Genomic DNA, 22,437 nt, shown 5'->3' with positions numbered 1-22,437 from the left:
TCAGGTGGCTATTATTCTATCTATATTTAGTTCATGAGAAAATTAAACTCAGAAAAAATAAATAATTTGCTCTAAAATCACACAGTTAAGTATAAATGAAAGTGAGTACATGTATGATATGTCTCAGCGCTTTTCCGTGGTGCCATTCAGCATTACATATTCAAATGTCTTTACTTATTTTACTTCGGAATAAATACATGGAAAGCAATAGAATAAAGATACTTCATAATTCCCTTAATATGAATCTTAAATTCAGAGGAAAGCAACTACTATAGACATCTAGATATATGATGTTTTCGTAATACTTGTAGTATTACAGTTAGTGTTTTACACTTAGTATTTGTTATACTGTGGTTCTATAGAATATAAGTATTGTGTCTATGTACATTTGGCTATTGGCTATAAGAATTCTCATTAAACATGACAATCTAAAATTTTCCATACCAAAACATAGTTTGATTGTATGTATTTTGTTCGGCTTTTGCTAGTCAAACATTTCATTATTTCCATCATCAACCTATCAACCAACATTGCTAAGTACTCCATAAGCTAATATCTCAGCTATGATTTACTGGGTACATATTAGGAACATTTTTTGAAACCATTGATTCTTTCCTATCAGATAATTACCTCTAATGAATATACACTGGCCAGTATATATGCCTAACATGCTAGCCACAACACCATGTTAACCTAAGCATACCCTTCTACATAGGGACAACAGGTCTTTACAGGCAGCTCTCACTGCTCACTGGCTATGCTTACTCTAATTACAACTTTTTGACTTTTCTTTATTTTTCTATGTATTGTCCAATAGCGTTTAATCTGAACCCTGGCTGTTGGGAAATGTAAAATTTAATTATTGTTTATACTTTGGAAGATATTCTGATTGTTCTTCCCTGATAAATTACAACAAAACAATTAAATACATATTTTGAGGTACTTAGAAATAATTTATTGAAACACTGTATTATAAGAAAAAAATAAGGCCTGAGTCTAAAAGACATGGCAATGTCCACATCAAACTTAAAAATAGCTGCCAAGAGACTAAATTTATCAAATCCTCATCCAAGACTCTTTCCACTTTGCAATGCTCTTTCATGTGCTGAGCTGATTCTACAGGGATCTCTACTAAGGAGGCTATAAAAGGTGATATGGAAAAAAACATCTTTGCAGGGTTTATAAAAAGCCAGTATGGCTAGTCATTCACATAGTTGAGTCTCACAAACATATTATTGAGCATAAAAACATATTGCATAAAAATACGCCCTGATAACTGCTCTTATAAAATTCAAATGCATATGAAACTTAATAACATTGCTTAGAGATGCATACATATATAATAAAACTCTAAGGAATACTAAAGGAATGTTGAATATAAAATTCAGAACAGTTACTTCAGGGAGTGGGATATTCCTGGAGGGATATAGAGGTGGCAAGAATTATTGCTAATATTCTATTTCTCAGAACACATGTAGTTATACACATTTATTACAGTGTATTTTATATTTTTTATATATTGTATCCTCTTCTGATTGAATATTTCTAAATATATTTTAAGCAATTAAAATGACACAGTTTTCCTTTGCTGCTTATCCTGTGAAAAACATGACAAAGCTTTACACCATAAGATGGAAAGTATAAAAGAAAAATTGCACTGGACAAGTTATACAGACAAGGAAGACTTCATTCAAGAGTACTGCAATAGGAGACAGAGATTTTTACAATAGAATAGAGAGCTTGTACTCAACCCCACTGAAATAAATGGGACAGGAACATTTTTAAAGGCCGGGTGAGCTAACGGAAAAGTACTGGGGGGATGTTTGGGTGGGTGGGAATTTGGTCAATTTCAATAGGTCACCTGTACTTGCTAACTGTCTCTTACTAAAATTAGGCTTCTACTCTCCCGAAGAGACTGGGAAATAGGGGCACTATTTGTCTCCTTCCAGGGTTGCATTTTGTTTTGATTTGTCTTTCATTGTTGTTGTTTTTGCTGTTTTGTTTTGTTTTGTTTTTGAGACAGGGTCTCGCCCTAGTGCCCAGGTTAGAGTGCAGCGGTGTGATCACAAGTCACTGCAGCCTCAACCTCCTGGGTTCAAGCAATCCTCTCACCTTATCCTCCGGAGTACAGGATTACATTTTGAAGGAATGACTCCCAGGTCCTTGGGAAACAGCCTGGGAGAAGATTTACATCTCAAAGGGACAGAGAAATATTTACAAGTTTTCTAAAGTAAATGCTCTACAAAAAGGGAGATCAGGACTAATAGGAAGAAGTCTGTCTAAAGCCTAGTCAAACTGAGAAAAACGTTAAGGCTGTCTTGATCAAAGACAACAAACAAGGATAGAAAATAAGTTAGTTAACATTCATTACAAGAAACAGAAATCACTCTAGTTATTTAAGCAAAAAGGATCTGAAGAATGGAATTAGATGCTTACAAAATTATCAGAAGGAAGGAAAGCTGTAGGAGTAACACCAAGAAAACCACAGATATGATTTTCTGGGAGATGTCCCCTCAGTCAGAATCAGGAAGACGAGAAATAGAAAAGCACTATTAGAATTTTTGAGTTCTAATTCAAATAACCCATTGTGCTAATCCAGGGAAAGTTGATTACCAGGGAGCTGCCATTTCAATGCATCTAGGCACTGAAATAGTGACTCTACAGTGAGATCTGCTGCAAAGAACCACATAGCTCCATAACATTTTTTACCAGAAGAATCCGGTAAGACACCCAGGAATGGTCTTTATCATAGCCTTCAGATTTAAGGTATGTTTCTTATTGGCGGAACTCAATTATATTTGCAACTCCAGTTTTGAGGGAGTCTGAAAATTGTAGTTTTTAATACTCTTGCCTCCACAGTACAGGAAACCACACTACACGGGAATGGATAGTGAGTGTCAAAGGTACCCATTAGCATAAAGAAACACGTAAAATGAATAGGTGCTTATACTGGTGTGGGACAAGGTAATAGTAAGAAACGAGACCAGAATAAGAAAATATAGATCAGGCAAATAAATATTTATTGAATAAGATATTTTTTAATATTCAGAAACAAAATATATTTTCTTTTGAGTCTTATGTAGGTTTTATGTTCATTCTTAATGAGGTAACCAAATATTCAGAAAATAGTTTAGTAACTGAAAACAAAAACCAAAAATTGTCATTAGTAATCTAGGAAAAGCATTCAAATTATTATGGTGTCAAATTCGTAGTATTAACCTAATATCTGACACATAATATAAGTAAGTGCGTAAGGAATAAATGATTGAAAATAATTGTGGTGCAACATAAAGACAACTTTAGGTGACATATTGTAATAAAATTAGAGTAAATTTTTAATTTTTTTTTTTTTTGTATAGACAGTCTTGTTCTGTCACCCAGGCTGGAGTATAGTGGCATGATCACAGCTTACTGCAACCTTAAACTCCTGGGTTCAAGGGAGCCAACCCACCCAGCCTAAAGCTAGAGTGATCTTAAATTGAAGACTAAACCAAATATTTAAATACATTGATATATTCAGCTAGAAATATTGACCAGTTTTAATATTACTAATCTATAACATAACAGTTATAATAGTTTGAGTTTATGAATGAAAATAAATGTCACTACTTCTAAGATTTATGTATCTTATTTTCATTTCATTTTCCCTCTCAGACCATAGTGATTTGTATTTGATCTTATGAATATAAAATAAAAATAAAAATAAACCTAAAATAACTTTGTCTTACTAGTTAATATATTATTTAGTAATTGGATACATAAAATTATTTTCTCTTCTTAGTCTAACTCTAGAATATATAAAAAAATTTACATGTACATCTTCATGAAAATACAATAGTATACACACTCTTTTATCGCATAATAAAGATTTCTTTACTTTTCACGGATCTTGATTAAAAAGAAAGATTATTCGTATCTCTTCTGTTCTAAATGCAGCCACCTCATCACTGAAAATAATTGTGGCTACTGGAGGCAGATATTATCTATGTTTGTTTCTCTGTTTTTTTGCCCCAAGGAGAGTCCAGCATTTCTGCTACAAAATGAACAATACTACTTTAAGAGCAAAATATGCCTTTTAAGTTTGCATCACCAGCAATATAAACACCATTGCACCCCTGCTGGGTATAAAAAGTATCTGGCCACAGTGACTGTTCCAGGGATAGAGAACAACTCTGAGTGAATTTGCGATCCACAAACCATTCCCTATCACTTTCAGTTTGCACCTCATGGGATAGCTCTGATATCACTTACTGGGTGTTATACATGGTACTATTTCAACTAAAAACACACTGTGTTTCTGTTTCTATAAAAAAAATCTGAATAGCTGTACTGATACTTCATTGGAAATGAGATCAAACACCCATTTAATTCCCTATATAGGTACAGGACGAACTCTGTGATTAGGACTGTCCTAAATGATGTTCAGGTTGTTTCTTGCACAAAGAACTCATGCAGAGAGGATGAGTGAGGTCTGAAATCTAACCTGTACTCCACTTGTCAAGTATTATACCTTGTTGGCTTGGAGGAAGGGGCATATTTATATAATTTTTCTGCCTAGAGATGGTGGAGGGCTTTACGCTTACCATGGCCCTGTCAGTGACTGGACAACATGAGCCATCACAAATGAACTGTACTTTTTCAATATGTGCTGAACACTCCCCAAGGACAGATTATGATACAAACTCTCTACTAGGATTTGGTGGTACAAAAATAAACAACATTTACAATGTCTTCTAATCCACTTATATCCAGTTTAAATTTCAGTGTGTTTTGCAGAATGTCTGGTGGGGAAAACACTATTTATTTAGTTTTTCAAACTGTGTTCTGTTCAGAATACTGCAGGATTCATGCAGCTCTGTTTGTACTAAAATGAAGAGGGAAGGGAGAAAAGAGATAAAACCTTTTGCCATAGAGGAGGAGTTATCCAGGGTTACAACCATGGAGTTGTTTTTAGATGAAGACAAGAGTATTTTGATAATTAGCAACATAATATGAATGTAAGAAAGATTTCCACAACTGAAGAAAATGGCAATGATTTATAGTGTTTAACCAATTTAAAGACAGAGGAATACTTAGTGTAGTTTTCTACCTGGAGCTGTGTAAGATAAGGATAATGGCATGACTGAGATCAAAGCCTAGGAAAGAATTATCAGAATTATTTAAGGCTTTTTAAAAATGAATGACATAGAAAAGTGGACATGTGCAAATGAAACAAATCAGTCTTTGTGTTTTCCTATGGCATTTAGGAGAAAGCAAATTGCTGTGAACTACTCAGAAGAGTGAAAAGTGTCATATTTTTCTAATGGAATATTTGAGAGAGAAAATCAAACAGATTTGGGTAGGAGACTTCCTGAGAATTCTCACAGTGTTTAGAATTGCTAACATCTAGACTAAGCTGAACCACACTGATGGATTTTATTCGGGAAGGCCTTCATTTTCTAATGATCGGTCAATTCAATTTTTTTACTGTAGTAAGCACATTTAACATGAGCTCTCACCATTTGACATGTTTAACTGTACAATACATTTACTATAAACTATAGGCATGATACAGATCTCTAGAATGTATTCATCTTGCATAACTGAAACTTTATGGGGAGTTTCTCTTCACCAAGATAACATTTTGGGGGAATATGAGAGACGATGAATGCACAAGTGTCAGTGCAGACTTCTTAGGTGTGAATCTTAGCTTTGCCCCTAACATGTTATGGGACATTACCCAGTGGTTCTGGGACTCTGTTTACTTATTAGAAAAATTCGATAGGTAAAATGAGATGCCCTTTTCTCAATGTTATGAAAACTTAATTAGTTAATACATCTAAAATAACATGGTGTCTATGCAGTAATACTGATATTATTATTATTTCCTAAGCACATACATGCCAAAGAACTCACACATTTGACCTTTGAAATATAAAATTCATACATAGGAGAAAGAAGTGCTCAAAAAAGGTAGAATTTTCAATAAAAGTTATGGAGAAATAATTAGTACTCTCTCAAAATCAGTTCCTTTTGGGGGTAAAGAGTTAATTACAAAGGGACAGCATGAGAAAATTTTAGAGGATAGTGGTTAACTGCCTTACTGTGAGGGTGGTTACACAACTTTACGCATTTGCCAAAGCTATAAAATTGTACACAAGATAGTTAATTTTACTGTGGTAATGAAAACACCCTGAAACCATGGCAAACTATGCCCATCAAGAAAATGAGAAAGGGATGAAGAGTAATCTGCAGGAACAAAATTATTCCTTAAATAACTTTAAAGGGAGGATGGATTGGCATGATTAAGAGCTATGGCTGGAGCAGAGACAGGAGTGTTGGGGACGTGTCAATAGCATTTTCCAAAAATTTGTTTTTTTCGTTTGTTGCTTAGTTTTCATTCTCATAACTAAGTTGGGAAGAGTGTAATTCTTACGTCAAAGGTATTAGCAGATTTTGAATAATGCCTAACAGCACAGGTGGATATCATTTTGAGATCTTCTGCTTCCCAGTAGGGATCTGAAAAGCAGCCTGAATGATTCAACAGCTTAAAAATGTCCTCATGCTTCCAAGTGAATCCAGAGTAGTGAAATCAACCTACAGCATCAAAACTAATCTAGCGCCTCTAAGACATTCATTAACATGAAACAGAAAATGAATCTAGTAGTTATAAGATACCTATTGTTATGATAAACAAAATTTATATGGGTATATTACTTCTTAACTGTTTTTGTAGAATTTTTTATTGTTTATGCTAGCTACCATAGACTATTAAGTGTTTGTGGGCACAATAAAGATATTTTTTGCTTGAAAGAGGCAAAATGTTTGAAATGGTATTCATTTCTTATATAAGAAAACTGTAATTTCATTCTACTTATTTTACCTACAAGAGTTCCAGTTTTATGCACAGGTGGTTATTTCAAAAGGGAAGTGCAAAGTTCTCCAGATGTTCTATGTGACCAAATAAAACCTAGTACTAGTAATGAATGTTCAAAACACAGAGTAGGTCTATGAGTGATGTTTAACTTCTAAATAGTACGTGGATGACACTCAGGTGATGGGTATTCACTAGTTTGTATGACTTCACATAAATCATGTTAGTCCTAATACTCACATGGCTATTATTTCCTTAGTGGACCCAATAATCAGAAGCCCAGAATCCCAGGGTTTCCATAGGCTTTCTGAAGACTTCTGTGAGGTAGGTAAATAGTGATTTTTTTTCCTAAGAGATGAAGCCTTGCTATGTTTCCCAAGCTGGAGTTTAGTGGTTATCCACAGATACAATCAAAGCACATCTCAGCCTCCATCTCCTGGGCTCAAGCAATCCTCTCACCTCACCTCCCAAATAGTTGGAATTACAGGCATGCTGCTATCATGCCTGGCTCAATAACTTTTTTTTAAGTGACCAGAAATATCCCCTACATATATTTCTGAGAAATTACTGCTGCTCAAGGAAATTTAGGCATTCAGTATCCCTTTTGGGTTGTTGTAACTGAATGTTGAAAATAAGATGAGTGGCAGAAGATGTAGGAAAAGAGCAACAAATCTGCAGTTAGAGAACTAAAGAAAAAAGAAGGAAAAAAATGCATGAACACCAGTCACTTATATCAATATAGACCTAAAGGAATATGACCAAAGGTAGAGATGGTCAAAAAGGCCAATTTTTAGTAAGTAGTTTTCTTAGTTCATTTGAGACTGCTAGAACAAAAATACCATAAACTGGGTAGCTTACAGAAAACAGAAACGTATTTCTCACAGTTCTGGAAGCTGCAGGGTGCAAGAAAAAGTTGATGGCAGATCCTGTGGCTGTGGAGAGCCTGCTTCTCAGTACTTAGATGTTGCCTTCTGGCTGTGTCCTCACATTGTGGAAGGGTCCAGCTAGCTCTCTAGGGTCTACTTTATAAAATCACTAATCCCATTTACAAGGGCTTTACTCTCATGACCTAATAATTTTCCAAAGTCCCACCTCTTAATACTATCATATTGTTGATTAGGGTTCAACACATAAATTTCAGGGAGACACAAATATTTAGACAATAGCAGCAATTATTCCTTGAAGAAAACAAGTTTATTCAGTTTGTCCATCTCTGTGCTGACAATTGTTGGAAGAAATAATAATGTCAATATTAATAAGAGCTAACATTTATAAAGTACTTGCTGTGTGCCAGGCATAATTGATACAAAGATCAGAAGTATGAGGCTTACATATGTTTAGAAAATCCATCAATAAGGTATGTACTCTAAACGTTAATGTTTCCTGATGACAGCCTAAGTGCTTGCTTTCTACTATTACACAACGTTCATTTCATGGTTTTAAAGAATGATCATTGCTTAGAACTTGAACAATAGTCAACAACAGTATTGGCGGAGTGGATTGTCAAAATCGTATTATACATACATGTACATATACATTTACATAAACATACGTATTATTAACGTATTATTACAATATATATGCAATATGCTTATTATTTTTAAAATAATTACCTGGTTGGCATTTGCAAACATATCCATTGATGTGATCTTCACAGTTTGCACCATGTAGACATGGTGATGAAGAGCATTCATTTATATTAATTTCACAAAATTGACCAGAAAACCCAGGAAGACATCTAAGGGAAAAAAAATGAAAAAAAATTTGCATATATCATACACATAAGCAATATCACTTTTTATCTTGGGATTCCATCATTCAAACATGTTTTCAGAGCTCCAAAAACATATAGCTGGGAGCCTGCCTTGGGGTGACAATGAGTTGAATTGTGGCCCCAAAACAGTATGTATAATACTTAACACTAAATATCTGTAAATGTGACTTTATTTGGAAATGGGGTCTTTGCAGATTTAGTATCTTGAGATGAAGTCATTCTGAATTAACTTGGTGGGCTCTAAATCCAGTGACAAGTGTTCTTACAAGCACAGAAGACCACAGGGGAGAAGGCCATGTGAACATGCACATAAAGACTGATGTTATGCAGTCCTAAGTCAAGGAACATCCAGAGCCTCTAGAAGCTGGAAAGGAAAGATCAAATTTTCTCCTAGAGTTTTCAGAGGAAGCATGGCCTTGCTGACACTTTAATTGGATTTCTGATCTCCAAAACCATGGACAAATACATTTCTGTTCTCTTAAACCAATGAGTTTGTGGTAATTTGTTATGTCATTCCTAGGAAACTAATACAGAGATTATATTATTGCATGTATCTGCTTAAATCCAAGTGAACTATTTGAAAATAAATAAAACAGAGGTCTCTAGGAGACTCTTAAAATGGAGCAATTGGGGGCATGTCATGAAAGGTATGCTCCATAATTGGAAGAAGAGATATGGAAAGAGTCAATAGGTCAGAGATGATTGTACCTCCTCTTATTATATTTTAGGGATGCTTTAATATAAACCATTTAGATGTCAGCTGTTAAACCATGCTTCAAGAACTGATGGAGGATCCACAATATTGATTAAAGTGAAATGTCCATAGCTATAGGTACAGATTTGTCAAGGGCCTACGACATGTAGCTATCTTATGAATGCTAAGACTACAAACAAAAGTAAAACTCTGCATCTGCCTTCAAGAAGCACCGAGCCTAGTTGGGAAAATAGACAAGTAGCCGACACAATTATATGACAAATGCTATAATCAGCATATAGAGGAATGTATTTTTATCATGGCAGAGTATATTCAAGGGCAAGAATAAGAAAGGAGTGTGAGTTAATCCAGAAATTGCAAGTAGGTCTGAATGGTTGAAATATAATGTGGGAGAGCAGAGTCTGGGGTGATGCTGATGAAAAAGGATAAATTAAATAAATAGAAATTCGATCCTTATATAGTATTGAATCACAAATTTTATCACAGCTAATATTTACTAAAAACTTATTCACAATATATAACTTTACCAAAGTCGCAAGACTAGCAAATTTGCAAAAGTAGAATTTGTTGGTCTGTACTAATCAGCTAGCCAAATTTAGCCACTCTGTTTTATTTGGATACATAGTTGCTGAGGTGATATAAAAATTAAGTTGTGTTTTTCACTGCAACTGGGTCTACCCAGCGGAAGCTAGATAACTGTGAATTTTAGACAATCCAGAATGTTAGTAACTCCACTGTGCTAGATCCTTACCTAGCTGAAGATTTCCCTGACCAACAAACAATAAGACTTGCCTTTACTGCGGGTGGATTTATGGATGGTCTGATTTTGCACTGTCAAGATGAAATCTTCAGCATTTGAATTCCCAGTGCCACAGTGAACCTCCCCATCTTTGTAGCAAAAAGAAACCCATAGCAGTTTATTTTTTTTTAAGAGGAATTCATCACTAGTGGTTTACTCTTATATGCAAAAAAAACTCAGGGCTCATTTTGTTAATAACTGAAGTGTTCATTGTCTTTCCTTGAATATCATAAATTGTTCTTCAAAAATAAATTACCAATATATTTATTTTATTTATTTTTGAGACAGGTTCTTTCTCTGTTTCCCAGGCTGGAGTGCAATGCAGTGGCCTGATTATAGCTCACTGTAATATAAAACTCAAAGTAATCCTCGCACCTCAGCTTCCCACATAGGACTGTAGGTGGTGTGCACCATCACACCTGCCTAATTTTTGTGTGTGTGTTCATTACATAAAATGGACATTTTCTGTGTGTCCATTATACAAAATGGGTCATGCTATGTTGCCCAGTCACATTATCAATTTACATTCTTGACAGAGTTACATAAAATGTCCATTTGTCTACGTTCTTACCTATGAACAATATTAACATTTAATTTTCATTACAAAGGAAAAAAACTACTTACCTAATAAATATTTTTTAAAGAGGCTAGTTTAAAAAAATTAATGGAATTTGTATTTTGCGATAATTTTAGGGATAACAGAAAAGTTGCAAGGGTAGCACAGAATGTTCTCATAGACTCTGTATCCAGTTTCCTTTATTGTTAACATCTTACATTCACATGGTATGTTTGTCACTAATGACACAATATTACATTATTATTAACCAAAGTCTATGTATTATTGCAGTTTCCTTAGCTTTTATCTAATGTCTTTTGTTTCTGTTCAAGAATGCTGTTCAGAATACCACATTCCATTTAGTTGCCATGTCTCCTCAGGCTCCTTTAGGCTGTAATATTTTCACATACTTCCTTGTTTTTGATGACCTTGACTGTTTCGAAGAGCATTGGTCAAGTATTTTGTAAACTATACCTCAATTTAGGTTTAATATTATTCCCATGGTTACACTGGTGTTACAGGTTTCTGGGAGAAAGACATCATAGAAAAGGCTCTCATCACATTATATCAACATTACTCTTTAGAGGGAAGTTGCTTTGCACATCCCATGCTTAAGAGATGAGGAGTCATGCACACCTTTTTAAAAGAGAAGTGCCTATATAAATAATTTGAAATAATTTCTTCATATATATTTTTAAAATATTTTCCCAAATTTTGAGTGAAATGGCTTTGAATCTATAAATCAAGTTGTAAGAAATAATATCTTAACGATATTGATTTTTTCAATTTCTGTTAAGAAATATTTCTCCAGTTACACATATCTTCTTTGGTTTCTTTTAGATATTTTATGGTTTTCTACACAGAGATATTATAATTATTTTATTAGATTTATACCTAAATGCTTCATTTTTGTGTACTGTTCTAAGTGGTATATTTGTTTTGTTTTATGTTTCTTCTTTCCAATATTCCAGTGTTCATTACTGGAAAGCAATTGACTTCAGTATGATGATCTTATATCCTGCAAACCTTGTTACACTAGCTTATTAGGTCCAAGATCTTTTTGTCAAAAATAGTAGATAGTAGAGTTTTCTATAGAGAAAATTATCTTCTACAAAGGTAATGATTGCATCTGTAGATAAAAACTGTTCTGTTTCTTCCTGTTCAATCTGCATACCTTTTATTTCTTTTCCTCATCTTATTGCAGTCAGTAGGACTTCTAGTAGGATATTAAATAGCAGTGTTGTGAGAGGAAATGCTTTCTTGTATCAAATCTGAAGGAGAAAGGGTTTAGTTTTCATCATTAAGAATGATATTAGCTGAGTTATTTTTTTAAGTGCAGCTTTTATTAGGTTAAGGAGGTTATCTTTCATTCTTAGTTGTTGTTTTGTTTTGTTTTGTTTTGTTTTTCTGAGATGGAGCCTCTCTCTGTTGCCAGGCTGGAGTGCAGTGGCACGATCTCGGCCCACTGCAAACTCTGCCAACCAGGTTCAAGCAATTCCCCTGCGTCAGCTTCCGGAGTAGTTGGGACTACAGATCACGCCCACCTATTTTTTTTTTTTTTTTTTTTTTTTGTATTTTTGTATTTTTAGTAGAGACGGGATTTCACCATGTTGGCCAGGATTGTCTCGATCTCCTGACCTCATAATCTGCCTGTCTCAGCCCCCCAAAGTGCTGGGATGACAGGCGTGAGCCACCGCGCCAGGCCTATTCTTAGTTTTTCTGACAGTTTTTATAAGTGGAAATGAGGTTTTGTCAAGTGATTTTTTGTGCATCCATTAAGATCATTATATGGTTTTACTTACTCATCTGTTGATATATAATCATATAGATTAAATGATATACGATATGATAATGATTGATACAGGCATGTGTATTTTTCTTGATCAAGTGTTAATATAGTGAATTATACTGAATGTTTTATGAATGCTAAGGTTTGCTTTCCTGGAATGAACTCCACTTGCTAATTTCAGGGTGTGTTAACGCAGTCATCTTCTTGTTTTTGCAAAGAGCCTATGATTTCAATTTTAAACTCTTAACGTTAAACTTTTACTCTTCGTTCCTTCAAGGTTATGTGATGTTTACATTCTTAGCTTGAATGGAGGAAAGATTTTGAAAATACTTATAAAACAGAAGTGCATAACAATTTATAACCCTATGTTTCACAAAACTATTTACACAATGATCTGTAAAAATGTATAATGTGGGGAAATTGTGCTACTTATATTGATATTATAAGCACTTTTATTCCATATATATTTATTCACTTTATAAACATTTTAATAGAATGTCCAACAGATTGAAATTACATATTGAACTTGTTTATACAAAAGGACTTTTAAAAACTGTTAAACACTACTACATAATGACACTGTCACACTGGGCTTTTAACATAAGAATTGCTCTGCAATACTAGGAGGAGGAGCATAAAAGGCAAGTTGATTTTTCAGCATAGCAACTAAAAATACAATAATGAAAACAATTGTTAAAAATGAGAACTCAGAACTTAACATTAGAGGGACCCAACGTCATGCTTCCATTTAGCTTATTGATACAAAAGATTTAGTTTAACTGCTATTAACAGGTGACAGGAGCCACTCCCAAATGATTCTTCAAATTGGAAAGTGCTGTCTTACAACCTGTTGTTGCAGATAAGAAGTAAATGAAATTATTTTGTATGGTTTGCAGCTGTTTGGATAACCAGCTGGCCTGAATACTTTCCCATAACCATTCTGGTAGTCACCACTTATTACCCAAGCCCTTCCTGAAAATCCTCCTTTAGGCCCTCACTATTGTCGTTGATATGTTCCTTTGATACAGCTGCTTTTATTTCACATTTATTAAGGCCAACATGGTAGTATTTATTTTTCATTATTTTCTTCATTTGTTTCTGTTCCTTAAAGATAATGCATAGCCCATGTCCCTGTTGGTCTTGTCCATGGGAATTTTATAGATTTTACCACTCCAAAAACAGCATTTGGTTCATTTATTACGATAAATTATGAGGCATATAACAAAGTAATTCTCCAGAATTATTTTATTTATTAGACAAATGTGTCTGGTATCATACAACTGAAGTAAGAAAGAATAAGAAGAGTTCAAAAACTGAGTTTTCATCCTCCACAATCTATTCTATTCAGAAACCTTTTTTTAATTTTTTGAAATGGATAATATTTTAATTTAAATGGGACTTAATTCAAGTTACATACACTCACTAAAATTCTTATTTGCCTTTGAAATATTTACATTTAAAAAGGATTAAATTTATATTCTATTTATATTACATTTATAATTTCTAATAGCCCATTTGCTGGGCTTTGATAATAGAATTGACAATTTAATAATTGTCAAGGAGGGAACAATGTTATAACATGACTTTTTATATTTGCAAAGCATCAACTTTAAAACATTAACTCTAAATGCTCAGAAGCCAAGTGTTTATAACTTCACTGAAGCCAATAATTCTCAAGTTAGCATAGCTGAAAAGTATCAGATATGTAAATAAATGACTTCATACAATTTCAGAATTACAACAGTTCTTTTCTATGACTTATCTTCTTTTTTAATAATTAGTGACCACAACTACACATAACTTATTTTCTTTAAAATAAGCAAAAATTATAAGTATATATATATCTCTGAATAGTTCTCTATCAGTAACTGATCATACTTAATCATGAACAGGAAGCCCCCAGTTAGAAATCTACACACCTCGGATATTACTTCTGCTTAATTTTGTTTATTTACCTGTGCTGTAGCCAAATATTTTGACGGTTTGGAATTTTTGCCTTGTTTTTACATAAGAAGCTATAGTTCTGAGGAATAACCATGAACTAAACCAAACCAAACCACTTTACACTTCACTTACCAATGTGTCCTGACCTCTTCTCTGTCCTGAATGATATACCAGAATATCTAACTGGATCAGAAATTGTCATCTAGCTCATCTAGGTCACTGGAATTCACATATTTCTATTTATATTCATCCTTCAGATGAATGACCATGGACTTACAAATTTGACTTATTTTCTTTTATAAAATGTTATTTGTATAGATGATATTATAAACTACTATGCTTCTGGGAAACACAATAGGAGCATCAGGTTGATAAGTAGGGGATGTCTAGTGAATAGGCAAAGCCTATCCATGTAAGCAGATCACTATCTGAACAGAATGGTCTTGATTATCAGTTCAATATTATTCTGCTTCTCATTTTGGTATTTTTATTGCTACTCAATTGATCACATTATATGCTGTAAGTTTTTAAAAATACAGGTATTTTAAACTCATTTCATTGCTTTGTTGCAGAGATTGTGATAGATTGGAATCTAATTATTATATGTATTTTCAAATGTGTAATTTAATTTTATTATAGTCTTAAGTAAACTGCATAAAGCATAATCCAAATTGAATTATAAAATAAGTAATTTTAGTGTTGTTTAAATTATGTATCTTGAAGGTCATTTTAATTTAGCATTTTTACTTTTATCCTAATTCTATTATTACTATCAATTATGCATACAGATTAAGAGGAGCTAGTCTTAGAAAGCAATTATTGTAACATAAACCAAAGTTCTCTGAAACCACTTTAGAAACTAGAATATTGTCTAAATAACTGTTGACATTGTATGTAGACATATACAAGGATTTAGGTAAAAAGGACATTAACTACAACTGTCTCAGTAGTTATGAATGAATAAAACTCAAGTTCCTTTTTATAGATGATATTATTTCATATCAGTTTTAAGTAAAATATTGCTTTACGTATTGATATTGACAGTATTTAAACTTCATTAATTTGGAATGCTCCGTATGAAGAAATTAAGACAGAGTTGGGTGCAGGTTGTTTATTTAGAAGGTGATCCATGTAAGCAGAAATGAAGGAGTGGAAAGAACAAAACAGGGAAAAGGAAAAGTCACATAAGAATGCATTATTTAACAGTTTGCCACATTGAGTAACTGGGACTTAGTCTGACTGCAGTAGTTTTCACATTCTTTCATACTTTTCTCAGCAAAAGAAATGAAGTCTAACCCCCTCCCCACCCCTGTCATTGGAAAGGTAGTTTCCTCCTACTCTGTTTAGATCTCTTGGGGAGGCAAGCTAGATGCTCTATCTTAAGGACACTCATGTATCACCAGAAAGAGGCCCACGTGGAAAAGAACTGGAGCTTTGACCAATAGCCACTTGGTCCAATAAACTTGACCAATGAGTAAATACAGAAGGGGATCTTTCAACTCCATGCAGGTGTTTATGTGATTGTAATCCAGCTGGCGTCTTGTGTGCAACCTCCTGAAATATACTAAGCCAGCACCACCCAGATAAGCTGCTCCTAAATTCTTGACTCACAGAAATGGTGAGATAACAAATGCTTGTGCTTTTTTGTTTGTTTGTTTTTTTGAGACAGAGTCTCACTTTGATGTCCAGGTGGTAGAGCAGTGGTGTGATCTCGACTCTCTGCAACTTCTGCCTCCCGAGTTCAAGCAGTTCTCCTGCCTCAGTCTCCTGAGTAGCTGGGATTACAGGTGCATGCCACCGTGCCTTGCTAATTTTTGTATTTTTAGTAAAGACAGGGTTTCCCCATGTTGGCCAGCATGATCTCGATCCTTCACCTCGTGATCCGCCTGCCTCAGCCTCCTAAAGTGTTGGGATTACAGGCGTGAGTCACCGCACCTGGCCTAAATGCTTGTTGTTTAAGCAACAGAATTTTGAGGGTAAATTGTTATATGCAATGCATAATTATGTACAAAATGAGGACTAACTGAAAAATCTGTAAAGACGACAAATCAGAAACTTCCTCAGAATGACTGATGAATGAAGCAAGTATTCACCGATTCTTGCTCCCTACTAGCCAAAGGTAGCTTGTAGGCTAATAGGGCAAACTTCCAGGCCGATCTGTGAGTGGCTATCTTGTGTGTATACTCAGTAAGATACACCAGCTTCCAAAAAAAAAAAAATAGCCCTAAGGCACAAAAGTACAAGATATTGAAGTGTAGCATAGTCAGTATACTTGGGAACTGTCCAACACAGCTGGGATGAGGTGAAAAGCATTAAACAACTACTCCACATGCCATATGAGGAGCCCCAACCTATTTCATATGTTAAAAAACACCTAAGAAAAAATGGAGACAGGAATTTAATAAATTCAAACTACACTGAGAACTTTGGTTAACATAATTTTTTCTTCTATATTTCACTTTTAAGAATAAAACATTCAACATAAAAGAAAGTAGATTTTTATTAAGGGGATTATTTTTAAGAGATAACAAGCAAATTGCCAGAACCAACCTGGACAATGAAACTTACCTCAATCTATCACCATTTGTATATTACTCCACTGTGATCAGAAACCTCTTCTCAAGGCAAAATTCTCAATTATTAAGAAAGTTTGCAAATTTATGTTAAATTGATCTAGTCAAGTCAGCAAATATTATAAACAAATATAATGTTAATGGTAGTTACCTTTTATAGCTATGTACTATGCACTTTTCAGGGTCATTTATATACACTTGAAAATCCTCAAAACACAATCTAAGACATATAATATTTTGAGTCTACCAGTAAATGGAGCCCTGTATCTCCTCTGAGTTTAAATTAAAAAGAATTCTGTTGACAGGAACAATTTTAGGTTTCACTGAAAACACAGTGTTCCCCATGGTAAGAGTCAGTCCAAATCCTTATCCACTCATGTACTCAGGTATAAAAGTGGTTTCTGATAAAATCTTTTTAAATTCTTATTTCATTTGAAAGCCCACATTTTCTAGTGCTGAAATTTTCCAAAAACACATTCAAGAAGTAATTATTTGGATTTTTCAGGACCCTTCCAGTGTCAAGAAACACACAACTTCACAAGACAACAAATTTGGTTTTGCAACAGCTCTAACATCAAAAATTAAATTTAACCACCTTTTTATAACACTTGCAAAGTGTCAAGACTTTTGCCATATTGTTATTGTAAAGATCACATATATATAGATAGATCATATAGATCATATATATACACATATATACATATATGTGTATATATATGATCTATCTCTATATATGATTTATCTATATGTGTATATACATATGATCTATCTCTATATATACACACATATATATGGTAGAGTCTCGCTCTGTCACCCAGGCTGGAGTACAGTGGCATGATCTCAGTCCAATGCAACCTCTTTCTCCTAGGTTCAAGCGATACTCATGCTTCAGCCTCCCAAGTAGCTGGGACCACAGGTGTGCACCACCACACCCAGCTAATTTTTGTATTTTTTGTAGAGACAATGACTTGCTACGTTGGCTAGGCTGGTCTCAAACTGCTGACCTGAAGTGATCCACCCCCTCTGCCTCCCAAAGTGCTGGGATTACAGACGTGAGCCACTGCATCCAGCCATCTTAAATATACTTTAAAAAATTCTTCCACCCATCTGATAGAATTCTATTAGCAAAAAGGATCCGTGAGCATTCTAATCCATTAGATGAACTTGAAAACACCTTTCATGTAATCAGAAAAGTGTCCTATTTCAATGGGATACTTACTTCCCAACTTTCTTCACCTATTCTCAAAAGCATAGCTTCTGTAACTATCACTGCCATGACCACCCATCTCTGGAAGAACAGTTTCTTCCAACAACCAGGTATTCACTCCTACCCTACACGCTCTAATACTACATTTTTCAGATCTTTTAATATATGTCTATGTATGTGGACTCATACATACTTGATAAAAAAAATAAAGTTCTTTTCACAAATAACACATTTTAGACTACTTTATTTTTGTGTTTGAACAAATAAAAAATATCCGAGTAATACTAAAGGAGGCATTGTGGTGGAGCTGTTTAATGTTTTACATTTGTACATTTTCAAATGTATTCCATGTATATATACACATACCTATAAGCCCTATGGCGTAGATGTGTGTGTACACATGTAGATAGACAGGTAGATAAGTAGATATATACATACATATGTACCTATGATATAGAAGTTATCATCATGGAGTAATAGGAGAAAGAATCCTAGATAATTGAAAATAAACCAAATTAACAAGGGAACCAAAATTTCACATTATATAGTGAAAACAAGAATTTTTTTTAAAATCTGAGAAAAATACTAAAATATAGATATTTTAAAGGATATCTTAGGTTTTACAAAGCACATTTGAAATTGTGAGTTATGGTTCATAACATGCCCCTCAATCCTAACATATATCATATAATCTTATTGTATTTTTTTTTTTTTTTTTTTGAGATGGAGTTTCACTCTGTCACTCAGGCTGGAGTGCAGTGGCACGATCTCGGCCTACTGCAACCTCTGCCTACCGGGTTCGAGTGATTCTCCTGCCTCAGCCTCCCAAGTAGCTGGGACTACAGGCATGTGCCACCATGCCCGGCTAATTTTTGTGTATTTTTAGTAGAGACAGGATAGTCCTGATCGCCTGACCTCAAGATCCACCCACCTCAGCCTCCCAATGTGCTGGGATTATGGGCATGAGCCACTGTTCCCAGTCTTACTGTATTCTTTATTTCTTTTTTGACAAATAGATTAAAATTAATTTAATAAAATTATTTTATGACTTCCTCAGTTTTTCAAAATATCTCTCTTCATCTTCAATATACAAATCATTATCTTTTGAATGACTTCTCATGTAAACAATCTTGTTGATGTACCCTCGTTCAATTTTAGCCAGTCTAACTCTGTCTGATCTCCACTGGCAATAGTGTATGATTGAAACAATTCTCCAGCAGAACTTTCGTCAATTTTGGAAGATCCCACATCTATGACAAGATTTTAAATTCTACTAATAAGTTAGTTTTCTTTGTGTTTTCATTGCATTTTTTGCCAACTATCAAGTATCTGATTCCTGATTCCTCAATGGGTGAGTAGTACTTGGTTACAATGCTGGTTTCAGTTGGGATTTATATTAAAAGTGAGAAGTTAAATAGGGAATCCTTTCCCCATTTCTTGTTTCTCTCAGGTTTGTCAAAGATCAGATAATAAATGGTGCTGGGAAAATTGGCTAGCCATAAGCAGAAAGCTGAAACTGGATCCTTTCCTTACTCCTTATACAAAAATTAATTCAAGATGGATTAGAGACTTAAATGTTAGACCTAATACCATAAAAACCCTAGAGGAAAACCTAGGTAGTACCATTCAGGACATAGGCATGGGCAAAGACTTCATGTCTAAAACACCAAAAGCAACGGCAGCAAAAGCCAAAATTGACAAATGGGATCTCATTAAACTAAAGAGCTTCTGCACAGCAAAAGAAACTACCATCAGAGTGAACAGGCAACCTACAGAATGGGAGAAAATTTTTGCAATCTACTCATCTGACAAAGGGCTAATATCCAGAACCTACAAAGAACTCAAACAAATTTACAAGAAAAAAACAAACAACCCCATCAAAAAGTGGGCAAAGGATATGAACAGACATTTCTCAAAAGAAGACATTCATACAGCCAACAGACACATGAAAAAATGCTCATCATCACTGGCCATCAGAGAAATGCAAATCAAAACCACAATGAGATACCATCTCACACCAGTTAGAATGGCGATCATTAAAAAGTCAGGAAACAACAGGTGCTGGAGAGGATGTGGAGAAATAGGAACACTTTCACACTGTTGGTGGGATTGTAAACTAGTTCAACCATTATGGAAAACAGTATGGCGATTCCTCAAGGATCTAGAACTAGATGTACCATATGACCCAGCCATCCCATTACTGGGTATATACCCAAAGGATTCTAAATCATGCTGCTATAAAGACACATGCACACGTATGTTTATTGCAGCACTATTCACAATAGCAAAGACTTGGAATCAACCCAAATGTCCATCACTGACAGACTGGATTAAGAAAATGTGGCACATATACACCATGGAATACTATGCAGCCATAAAAAAGGATGAGTTTGTGTCCTTTGTAGGGACATGGATGCAGCTGGAAACCATCATTCTTAGCAAACTATCACAAGAACAGAAAACCAAACACCGCATGTTCTCACTCATAGGTGGGAACTGAACAATGAGATCACTTGGACTCGGGAAGGGGAACATCACACACCGGGGCCTATCATGGGGAGGGGCGGGGCGGGGAGGGATTGCATTGGGAGTTATACCTGATGCAAATGATGAGTTGATGGGTGCTGACGAGTTGATGGGTGCAGCACACCAACATGGCACAAGTATACATATGTAACAAACCTGCACGTTATGCACATGTACCCTAGAACTTAAAGTATAATAATAATAAAAAATAAATTAAAAAAATAAATAAAAGTGAGAAGTTTTAATTTCTTACGCAAGCTCGTAACAGCACAATTTGGAAAATCAGCACTAACGAATGAATACGCATGTCAAATATCCCTTACACTTAACAATATAATATGTAGTTTGAAAATCACTAAACTTCTCTAGTTTTCTTCTTTTTATATATATGACTATACCAAAATGAAAGTCTGAAGGCATGGCAATACTTTTCCCCATCTTGCCAAAAATCATAGCAGAGAAATAGGTGCATGTAAAATTTATTTTTGGGATAATTTCTATTTCTAAAGTTTATTTTAAACTAAATTTTGAATGTATATTCTCGTTTAGAATGGAATCAGAAATTTTTGAATTTTTAATCATAACTTCATCACTAATATATCCAACATTGTGAGGAATTATTCAGCACAAAGCCAGTATGCATTCTGTAATGCTCCATGAATGAACACAAGTGAATTTAAAAACTCACTGGCCACTCATCAGGAAAATCAGCTTATAATTAATAAATCAATGTATAAATTGAACTTTAAAAAATTATTTTAGGATTATTTATATCCAGATAATTGATCTCTTTTAAGAAGATTTATGATTTCTACTAAGCATTTAAAAATACTAATCAACTATTCTTACCTCCACTTACTTATGAAACATTTCCTGATGATTGTTCTAATTTGAGATGTTGTTATTTGAGAACTGAATGAAGGGAAAACAAATATAAGCCCCACTTGTAGATACTGATTTACATAGTAGAGTCATATTTATCCTAAAGAAGTGTAGTGAGTAACATGCCATTAACTCTATAAAACTTATAGCTGTGAAATAACTGTGACATAAAATATTTTCTCTTTTTTATTAATACATAATAGATGTGCATATTTTGGGGGTACATGTGACATTTTGATACATCTAATCTATAAAGATCAAATTAAAGTAATTGGGATATCCATCACCTTAAATATTTATCTGTTTTTAAAGCTAGGAACATTAAAATTATTTTCTTCTAGCTATTTTGAAATGTGCAATAGATTTTGTTAACTATAGTAACCCTACTAATCTATCAAACACAAGATTTTACTTCTTCTAACTGTACATTTGTACCCTATTTTTCCTTTTAACTGAATAATTTTAAGAAGCTTTCTAAACAATATTATAAAAACATAGAGTATAGATATTTGCTTATCTAGTAAAAATAATGTTTATGACAAAATTTTATACGAAACACTAAGTTTTCCTTAGTTTCATATGGTCATAGTTTTAACTGTGTTCCCAGGGTTCAAATAACATGGTTTCTAAAGGATTCTTTCAATCATGAATTCATAATCATTTGCAGATAACCTAAAATCAGGCTTAGTTAAGTCTAGATGAAGGAATTTAAGAGTTTTACATACATAGAGGACACTGGTAGATAGTTTCTGCCATTTGAGGAGTGGTCATTCATGCGAAGCATTTCACATGTAACTTATTTCTCATGGTCACTGAGTG

General features: G+C 34.1%; 1 protein-coding gene across 2 annotated transcripts in view; it reads right to left on the bottom strand.

The window, feature by feature from the left end:
• EYS (EGF-like photoreceptor maintenance factor) overlaps positions 1-22,437 on the bottom strand; it is a 1,786,799-nt gene that overhangs the window by 891,019 nt on the left and 873,343 nt on the right. For both annotated transcript variants that reach the window (XM_078001263.1, XM_078001264.1), the window contains exon 20: positions 8,467-8,591. In XM_078001263.1, the coding sequence (XP_077857389.1) occupies positions 8,467-8,591 (125 nt within the window). The remainder of the gene's footprint in view (positions 1-8,466; positions 8,592-22,437) is intronic.

This window comes from Macaca mulatta, chromosome 4, assembly GCF_049350105.2.
Source record: "Macaca mulatta isolate MMU2019108-1 chromosome 4, T2T-MMU8v2.0, whole genome shotgun sequence".
Taxonomy (NCBI): Eukaryota; Metazoa; Chordata; class Mammalia; order Primates; family Cercopithecidae; genus Macaca; species Macaca mulatta.
Note: the sequence above shows the minus strand (reverse complement) of the source record. Positions and strands in the feature narration are given on the sequence as shown.